General features: G+C 46.7%; 1 protein-coding gene across 1 annotated transcript in view; it reads left to right on the top strand.

Annotated features, from left to right (window-relative positions):
• Nucleotides 1-821, top strand: part of csf1a (colony stimulating factor 1a (macrophage)) — a gene marked incomplete at its 5' end in the record, with an annotated part of 67,097 nt that extends 66,276 nt beyond the window's left edge. Inside the window, one exon of the mRNA XM_062474021.1 lies at nt 621-821. Within this exon, the coding sequence (XP_062330005.1) occupies nt 621-821 (201 nt within the window). The remainder of the gene's footprint in view (nt 1-620) is intronic.
• Between the last annotated feature and the right edge of the window lie 9,800 nt (nt 822-10,621).

The raw sequence follows: 10,621 nt of genomic DNA on the forward strand, positions 1-10,621 counted from the left end.
CGATATGTACACACCTTATATTGCTGCACACCCAATTACAGCTTCTTACTTTGAGATTTGAGTACGTAAATACACTCTCAAACCGTATGTGTCGCACCTGCCTTCCGCAGCGTTAAACTTGACATTTCTCCATTGAAAGTGGTTGGGTGGACGATAATGGGACCCCCTGGCTAACTGCTAAAATTAGGAAAATAAAATGTCTAGGCATATCTTTATTGGATTTTAAAACCGGAATGTTATAATATAGGTGTGTATCTATATATTAAAGTACAATGCTGTGACATCACATTTTTTATTTGTATTATATCGACATTTTCGTAAAATTAGGGGAGTCAGGTGGCTGAGCGGTGAGGGAATCGGGCTAGTAATCCGAAGGTTGCCAGTTCGATTCCCGGTCATGCAAACTGACGTTGTGTCCTTGGGCAAGGCACTTCACCCTACTTGCCTCGGGGGAATGTCCGTGTACTTACTGTAAGTCGCTCTGGATAAGAGCGTCTGCTAAATGACTAGATGTAAATGTAAAATTCCTAACGAGCGTCGAGAGCTAGGTGGACGATACTTGTGATTAATGTTATTTTGTAAGTGGTTTCTTTCTTCAGTTGGTCTCCTCTCGTTGGCAGGATAGCCCAGTGAAGTTTGTTAGGGTGCACAGCACCTCCCCCAAAGAGGCTCTGCGGACAGTAAAGGGCGTGTTCCAGATGTACATGGCAGTGCTGAAGGAGAGCCACAGCGCCGTGGACTGGAACTGTGAGGAAGAGTATTCTGAAGACTACCCACAATCAACCACAGGTATGAGGAATGTATTTAGTGATGTCATTTAGAGGTTGAAACTAAAGGTTCATGCCTGTCAGACTGTTTTCTGTACTGTCTGCTAGGGAGGTGCTTCTCCCTCACTGAGGCCGATGACATACAAATATCAATGCCAACGATCCAGTACATTAAATGTACATATTGTAGGGCTGTATTGGCAGAGACCTGAATGATACAGCCCCTTTGTCACTGTTCACTCAGACACTCGTCTGGGACAGTCAGTGATTTGCACAAAAGGGACTGTAATGTTAAAATGACAATCACATTTTAATGACACACCTCTGAAGAGGTGGCCTCAACAGTTCAAGAGAAAGATGAACCGAGGAAGACTCTGAAATTATCATTAAAAGTTGTGTTCTTGTAAATATAGTTCTAAACAGCTTTTAATGTCATGTTTGACATGATTTTGTTTCTTATTTTATGTATTACATTCTAGTAATACTTGTAATGTTGTAAGATGTATATTTACAGGGTGTACAGAGTTTGTGCATGCAGTAGTCCAACATGTGTTTACATATTCCCTTGTCTTGCAAAGGCATCACACTTGGTCTACTGCAGCCTTGAGTAGACCGGTGATGGTCCAATTTGAATTTGTATGCATTAGACAACCTTTCTTTCATGTGTCCCTATTTTAGTATGCAGGTTTGGGTGTATATATGGAGAAGATTTACCAATCACTTTGAGTTTTGTTTACTATACGAGCTCTGATGCGTTCGGCGTTTAGTATCATTGTGATTACCTACGTTAATGATTGCTCCAAAGGTATGTTTTGTATTTGATTATGTTTCAATATTATTGTATTGATTATATTACTATTTAGATAATAAACTATCATTGTGCATTTTAAGTTACTGGTTATCCTTGTACGTATCTATCACACTAAGACGGTGAAAACCTTGATCTAGTTGGGTTGATACGGCTAATACTGGTTATAGACATACACTTTCGAAGTAGGTTTTAACTTAAGGCCTCTTGAGGCCCTCATGTACGTACATTTGCAAACGTAGCGTTATCAGCTCCATGGCCAACCCGCAGAAAGTGCACGCTGTGATACTTCAGCTTACGTCATATTTACCAAACCTGCAGTTCATCGGGTAATCAGCGCCTTTCTCCACCCACTATACCGCAAATTGCTAGCATTCAAACGTGCAATTGAATGGACCTCCTTCTCTCTTTCTATCATGGATCAGCCACCAAAGTCAAAACCGCGAAAACAAAGATTTAGTGATAACGAAGTTGATGTGCTTGTTCATGAGGTAACAGCGAATTTAAATATTATAAAAGGCCGGAATTCCACACCGACACGAAAACTGTAATATTGCATGGCTGCTTAATCTGTAACGTGTAATGATTTTGTGTTCACTCAACTGAAAAAGTGTGATCCTTGTGGCAAAAATCCTTTCAGTTTGTCTCCTTGGCCTATGTCTTCATCTTGCTCGGATTACTGCTGCCATTTCACCAGGAGGCATATGCGAGGAAACCCGCATCCTGGTTTACACCTGCTTTTAAGAGGCAGAGAATTTTCACCCTGAAATAGAGGCGAGCTTTCACGGGCGGTTTTTGTACATACCGCGGAATACATAATTAGGTGAACTTTACGCATCCCCTCGCATCTTTTTATGGCAAACTCCAACTTTCCTCTTGACCCTCCCGTGAATGCATATGCATGACACGGAAAAGCACAATTTGCCATTTTCAGTTCCCACAACAGGCAGTTTGCGCTTTTACCTCAGTGTGTCATGTTTGTACATACCTCGCCATGCTTTTCCGCGTATGTTGCGAAACAAATACGCCTGAAGTGGGCGCAAAAGCGTTAGTACATGAGGCCCTGAGTCACTTACAGTAGGCTTGTAGCCTCTGGGGGTCAGTTTGCATACTGTGTTGGTGGTTAAGTCCATATCCATAGTAGAGATAAACGGCTGATTAGTGAGTATGCATACTTTAAGGTCGGTGCCCTGATCAAGCAGACGATTTTTACCTAAGTCCGAGTTTCATGTCATTAACTGTTTAGCGCTCAAGGTTACAGGTAACGTACTTGCACATTTCTAAATTGGAGTCAGATATTAACCCTTGTGTTCTCTTCGGGTCATTCTGACCCATCAGTCATTGTGACCCACCGTAAAGCATTTTCTTTTAACCGTTGGGCTGTCTCAGACCCCCCACATTGCGAAGGTTAAAAGAAAATAATTTTTATTTGTTTTTGTATTGGGTAAAATTGGGTAAACACAACGATGGTTCGTTATGAACCTTTGGGTCATGTGACCCAAAGGCATCACAAGGATTAACGAGTCAATCTCTCTGCCACCTAACCGAATTGTTTTACAGCCAGGGACAAACGCAAGCGTCTCTGTCCTTACAATTTGAAGTAACTACTAATGCAATACCATTCACCTCAATTGCGATGCAGTGCGATTAAACAATGCGATTCAACATAATGCTAAATATTATGATGCTTTGCCAGTCGATATGGTACAGAGTGGTAGTAATATTTTGGTTATCAAGCAGACAGCAACTCATACATTACATAAATTAAATTTTGACTTAACTTTTTTGCAACTCATCATCTGATTTATGCTGTTTCTTTTTTACTTCAAAACTGTAAAAAAAAAAACACTTGGACCATTCAGAAACATGCCTTTTCACAAGTCTCTGTACAGAAAAAAGTCTCTGACTAAAGATGAAATAAAACCAGGCCTGGCCTTAACTAGCCCTTTCCGTTTGATATCCAGTAGCACTTTTATAACACATCACTCAGTTAACAGTTAAACAAAGTTATAAAAGAACCCTGTAACACACATCCATCTGGTAAGTCATCTTTGGAAACAGTTTGGAAAAGGGCAGGCAAAAAATGATTGGATGAACCATCTGTCTATCACAGGCTAACTTCAACCACGCCTGTAGGTGCCAATAGTTCCTCATAGGATGCTGATTGGTCCCAACCACTGTGGTTTGGCACAAAATAATAACTTGGGACTTGGCAAGATGGATTTTTGTGTTTGTGATTTCGCAAATCAAGCTGTCTCGCCATGAGACTTGACTAGAATTGTTCACTGACAGCAGTGGAGATGAGTGTGCTTGAGAAACAGTTTGGAGAGGAGGGATAAATCTAAATGTGCAATTTCTGGTCGCAAATTGTTGGTCCATCCATCCATCATCTGCCGCTTTTCCGGGGGTCGGGTCGTGGGGGCAGCAACCTAAGCAGGGAGGCCCAGACTTCCCTCTCCCCGGCCACTTCCACCAGCTCTTCCTGGGGGACCCCGAGGCGTTCCCAGGCCAGCCGAGAGACATAGTCCCTCCAGCGTGTCCTGGGTCTTCCCCGGGGCCTCTTCCCAGTGGGACGTGCCCAGAACACCTCACCAGGGAGGCGTCCAGGAGGCATCCTTATCAGATGCCCGAGCCACCTCAACTGGCCCCTCTCGACGCGGAGGAGCAGCGGTTCTACTCTGAGCCCCTCCCGGATGACCGACCTTCTCTCCCTATCTCTAAGGGAGAGCCCGGACACCCTGCGGAGAAAACTCATTTCGGCCGCTTGTATTCGCGATCTTGTTCTTTCGGTCACTACCCACAGTTCGTGACCATAGGTTAGGGTAGGAACGTAGATCGACTGGTAAATAGAGAGCTTCGCCTTTCGACTCAGCTCCTTCTTCACCACGACGGACCGATGCAGAGCCCGCATCACTATGGACGCCGCACCGATCCGCCTGTCGATCTTGTGCTCCATTCTTCCCTCACTCGTGAACAAGACCCCGAGATACTTGAACTCCTCCGCTTGGGTCAAGATCTCCTCCCCGACCCGGAGATTGCACTCCACCCTTTTCCGGTCGATAACCATGGCCTCAGATTTGGAGGTGCTGATTCCCATCCCAGCCGCTTCGCATTCGGTTGCGAACCGCTCCAGTGAGAGCTGAATGTCACGGCCCGATGAAGCCATCAGGACCACATCATCCGCAAAAAGCAGCGACCCGATCCTGAGGTCACCAAACCGGAACCCCTCAACGCCCTGGCTGCGCCTAGAAATTCTGTCCATATAAGTTATGAACAGAATCGGTGACAAAGGGCAGCCCTGGCGGAGTCCAACCCTCACCGGGAACAAGTTCGACTTACTGCCGGCAATGCGGACCAAACTCTGGCACCGGTCGTATAGGGACCGGACAGCCCCGATCAGGGAATCCGGTACCCCGTACTCCCGGAGCACCCCCCACATGAGCCCCCGAGGGACACGGTCAAACGCCTTTTCCAAATCCACAAAACGTGTAGACTGGTTGGGCGAACTCCCATGCACCCTCCAGGACCCTGCCGTGGGTGTAGAGCTGGTCCACAGTTCCACGGCCAGGACGAAAACCACATTGCTCCTCCTGAATCCGAGGTTCGACAATCCGACGGACCCTCCTCTCCAGAACTCCTGAATAGACTTTCCCAGGGAGGCTGAGGAGTGTGATCCCCCTAAAGTTGGAGCACACCCTCCGGTCCCCCTTTTTAAAGAGGGGGCCCCACTGTGTGTGACACACACACACAGTGGAAATAGAATTATAGATAGGGCACAGTGCCTGTGATGCAGCGGGTGATGCATCACAGTTCTGCCTAAGGGGTGTTTGCAATTTTTTACATTAACATTTGTATTTTTTCATTGGTGCTATGCAGTGCTGTAAAATAGTCTTGTATTTTCTGTATTGCATTGACATAAGACACCGGCAACAGACCGAAGAGGCTAAATTCGTAAGAATATTATTCCTGTTGTATGTTTGCAGCTTGCTATATCCATGCCTCAAGAACCCAACCAAGGAGCAGGCCCGAATCATTAAGTTACAAACTTAACCCTTGTGTTCTCCTCGGGTCGTTCTGACCCATCAGTCATTGTGACCCACCGTCGTATTGCGACAACTTTACCGCATACAAAAACAAAGTGAAGCATTTTCTTTTAACCGTCGGGCTGTCTCAGACCCCCCACATTGCGAAGGTTAAAAGAAAAGTATTTTTATTTGGTTTTGTATTGGGTAAAATTGGGTAAACACAATGATGGTTCGTTATGAACCTTTGGGTCATGTGACCCGAAGGCAGCACGAGGGTTAATAGTGCATGCCCGTAATGCAGCTGGTGATTATAATGTTGGAAAGTTTATTTGGTGTTCGTTTAATTGGAGTTTGTGCAGACAAAGATTTTGCATAAGTAAATGCATTGGTGTATGTAGCAAAATTCACTGATCTATTCTGAAATAAATTATCCACTTCATATACTCTTTCTGTTAGCTAGCCAGCATTTCATCCTTAAAGAAAACCCTTTGAAAGAAGTGTGTCAATGTTATGCCAGCAGTCGGCACTGCTCACCTTGCCATATTGGCATTAGATTAGATATACTTTATTGAGCCCTCAGAGAGAAATTGTTATGTCACAGCAGCATGTACAGGGATACAAAGTATTAAATATAATTTAAAAGATGCACATTCTATATATTAGATAAGATTCATTAAATAAACTAACCTAAACAACAGAGCAATGAATTGGGACAAAAACAACATACATACAAACAGCAGTACAGGGGTGTTATTGTTACGAGTTATTTGGCCAGAGGTGATTTATTGTAAAGTCTTATTGCAGTGGGCAGAAATGATCAACTGTATCTGTCCTTGACAGTGGAGCTGAAGGAGTCTATTGGAGAACATGCTCCGCTGTCCCTGCAGTAGGTGGTGGAGAGGGTGGTCTGGATTATCCAATATGGATAATAGTTTCTTCAGTGTCCTCCTCTCCACCACCTTTTCCGGACTGTCCAGTTTGCAGCCAATGAGGGAGCCAGCCTTCTTAACAAGTTTGTTAAGTCGGTTGGTGTCTCCAGCTCCAATGCTGCTCCCCCAGCAGACCAAAGCGAAGTACAGTGCACTGGCCACAACAGACTGGTAGAACATCTCCAACATCTTGCTGCACACGTTAAAGGATCGAAGTTTCCTCAAGAAAAAGAGTCGACTCATCCCCTTCTTGTAGACAGCATTGATGTTGGTCTTCCAGTTCAGTCTGTTGTTGATGGAGACACCCAGGTACTTGTACTCCTCAACCATCTCCACATCCTTTCCAAGAACTCTCAGCGGTTGTGGAGCCGTTGTCTTCCTCCTGAAGTTGACCACCATCTCTCTGGTCTTGACCACGTTCAGGAGCAGGTGGTTTCTACCTGTCCACTCCACAAAGTCCTCCACTACTGCCCTGTACTCCTCCTCCCGTCCATCCCTTAAACACCCAACCACTGCTGAGTCATCCGAAAACTTCTGCAGATGGCAGTTATACTGGAAGTCAGTGGTGTATAAGGTGAACAGGAAGGGAGACAGAACAGTTCCCTGTGGAGCTCCAGTACCACTGACCACCGTATCAGACAGCACACTGCCTAGTCGGACAAACTGTGGTCTGCCTGTGAGGTAGTCAGTGATCCAGGAGACAATGGATGTGTCCACCCCCACCACCCGCAGCTTCTCACTCAGCAGCAGTGGTTGGATGGTATTAAATGCACTAGAAAAATCAAAGAAAGTGATTCTCACAGAGCCACTGGTTCCGTCGAGGTGCGACTGAGCTTGTTGCAGCAGGTAGATGAGGGCGTCGTCCACTCCCACATGAGGCTGGTATGCAAATTTCAGCGGGTCCAGGGAAGATCTCACCAGCGGCCTGAGGTGGGCCAAGACCAGCCTCTCCAGTACATTCATCACATGCGACGTAAGGGCAACCGGTCGGTAGTCTTTGAAGCCAGATGGAGTCGTCTTCTTAGGAACTGGTACCAGGCACAACGTCTTCAATAACACTGGAACCTCCTCCTGCTTCAGGCTCAGGTTAAAGAGGTGTTGCAGGACCTAAGCCAGCTGGGCGGCGCAGGTCTTTAGTACCCTGGGGCTGATGCCGTCAGGTCCTGCAGCCTTGCGCTGGTGGAGTCTCTCCAGCTGTCTCCGAACCTGGCCAGTCGTCACAGAGAGGGGGGGAGGGGGGTCATGGCGTCAGTGGTGGAAAAGCCCTTTGATGTAGGGGGCTCTCTCTCCATGCAGCTCACCAGGGGGGACAGAGGGCGGAGAGGGGAAGGCAGCAGAGGTGTTTGGGAGGTGTGGTGTGTGGAGGAGACAGATGAGGGCTGTGAACTAAACCTGTTGAAGAAACAGTTCAGCTCATTGGCCCTCTCCAAGGAGCCACCTGGTTGTCTCGCTCTCCCCTTGAAGCCTGTGAATCCTTCATGCCGGCCCACACCTCCCTCGTGTTGTTCTGCTGGAGTTTTGCCTCCAGCTTCCTCCTATAGGAGTCCTTACACTCCCTGAGCTTCACCTTCAGGTCGCGCTGAACTCTCCTGAGCTCCTCCCTGTCCCCAGACCTGAAAGCTGCTTTCTTCTTATTAAGAAGCACTTTCAGGTCACTGGTGATCCACGGCTTGTTATTGGGGAAGCAGTGAACAGTCCAGGATGGTACGGTGGTGTGTTCATAGAATTTAATGTATTCTGTGATACAGTCCGTCATGCTGTTGATGTCCTCCCCATGCGGTCCACACAGCACATACCAGTCTGTGGACTCAAAGAAGTCCTGCAGTTATACATTGTATAAGTGATTCAAAAATCTGCTTCTAAATAACAGTATACCCCCCAAAAACTGGTCTCCAAAATTACTGGCACCCCTTGGCAACGATGAATTTTTGTCATTCAGATTAATGTCACATTAATGTTTTTAGTGAAACCGTGTGTGCCACATTTATTGACATTTAATTCCGGAGGTGACAGTCTTTGTGAAATGCCAATTGAAAGGTTGTACAGAAAGTAGGCCTAAGTCATCGTTTTATGATGCCTAACGCCTTTTTTCATACCACCTCCAAACCTATTGTTTAAACTAATATCAAGCGTCCAAACATTTGTAGAAAGACTAAAGTTTTAATAAGTGCATTTGTCAACTGATATGTCTGTATTGTAAAAAAAAGTTTGCATACTTACTATTGAAGATTGCATCAGAATCAGAATTCGGTTTATTCGCATGTATGTTACACAAACACAGAATTTACTGTGACAGGAAGGTGCAAACAATAAACATATACAGAACTTAAATTAAGTAAAAGTACAATAGTTTAACTAATTCTAAGAACTAAACAATCTAAAAATAAAACAAATTAAAATATAAAATATATATAAGAATATGAGTGAGCAGCATGAGTGGGCAACATAGTGCAAATGAGATACTGAGATAAAAGTGGCTTGTGCGTAGTGCAATAGGTGTAAGATGGACTTATAATAGTTAAAGAAATGTCAATGGGAGTCCTTGGCCTTGTTGAAGAGGCCAGTAGCAGATGGAAAGAAACTGTTCTTATGGCGTGAGGTTTTAGTCCTGATGGACACCCCCGACACTCCGCAGCCTTCTGGACCGGCAAAAGGCTGCGGAGTGTCGGGGGTGGGAGGGGTCGGCCACAATCTTCCTTGCTCGCCTCAGGGTCCTCGAGGTGTGCAGATTGCAGCCGATCACCTTCTCAGCAGTGCGGATGATACGCTGCAGTCTGCTCTTGTCCTTGGCAGTGGCAGCAGCGTACCAGATGGTGATGGAAGAGGTGAGGATGGACTCAATGATGGCTGTGTAGAAGTGCACCATCATTGTCTTTGGCAGGTTGAATTTCTTCAGCTGCTGTAGGAAGTACATCCTTTGTTGTGCTTTCTTGATGAGGGAGCTGATGTTCAGTTCCCACTTGAGGTCATGGGAGAGGTTAGTGCCCAGGAAGCGGAAGGACTCAACAGTGTTGACTGGGGAGTCGCACAGGGTGATGGGGGTGAGTGGGGCTGTATTCTTCCTGAAGTCCACAACCATCTCCATTGTCTTAAGAGCATTGAGCTCTAAGTTGTTCTGGCTGCACCAGGTTGTCAGCTTCCCACCTGTAATCACACTCGTCCCCGTCAAAGATGAGCCCAATGAGGGTGGTGTCGTCCGCAAACTTCAGAAGTTTGACAGACGGATGACTGGAGGTGCAGCTGTTGGTATACAGGGAGAAGAGCAGAGGGGAAAGGACACAGCCCTGAGGAGATCCGGTGCTGATGGACTGGGAGTCAGAGACTTGTGTTCCCAGCTTAATGCACTGCTTCCTGTCAGACAGGAAGTCTGTGATCCACCTGCAGGTGGAGTCAGGCACGTTCAGCTGGGAGAGCTTGTCCTGAAGCAGGGCGGGGATGATGGTGTTGAAGGCAGAGCTGAAGTCCACAAACAGGATCCTGGCATAGGATGCTGGGGAGTCCAGGTGCTGTAGGGTGAAGTGGAGGGCCATGTTAACGGCGTCATCCACAGATCTGTTGGCTTTGTAGGCAAACTGCAGTGGGTCCAGGAAAGGGTCTGTGATGGCTTTGAGGTGTGCCAGCACAAGGCGCTCAAAAGACTTCATTACCACAGAGGTCAGGGCGACGGGTCTGTAGTCATTGAGTCCTGTTGGCCTTGGCTTTTTGGGCACAGGGATGATGGTGGAGGACTTGAGACAGGCTGGCACATGGCATGTCTCCAGGGAGGTGTTAAAGATGTAGGTGAACACCGGAGACAGCTGGTCAGCGCAGTGCTTGAGGGTGGCAGGAGAGACAGAGTCCGGCCCAGCTGCTTTGCGGGGGTTCTGCCTCTTGAAAAGTCTGTTAACTTCACCCTCCTGAATGGAGAGAGTTGTCACTGTAGAGGGGGTGAGGGAGGAGGCCCCGTGGGTCGGAAGGGGTAGATCAGGACAGTTCAATTGTCTTTCAAATCTACAGTAGAACTCATTCAGGTCGTTGGCCAGGCGGGAGTCGTTAGTGGAGTGGGGGGCTCTGGGCTTGTAGTTGGTGATCTGCCTGAGCCCTCTCCAGACA

The sequence above is a fragment of the Osmerus eperlanus genome, chromosome 1 (genome assembly GCF_963692335.1).
Source record: "Osmerus eperlanus chromosome 1, fOsmEpe2.1, whole genome shotgun sequence".
NCBI lineage: Eukaryota > Metazoa > Chordata > Actinopteri > Osmeriformes > Osmeridae > Osmerus > Osmerus eperlanus.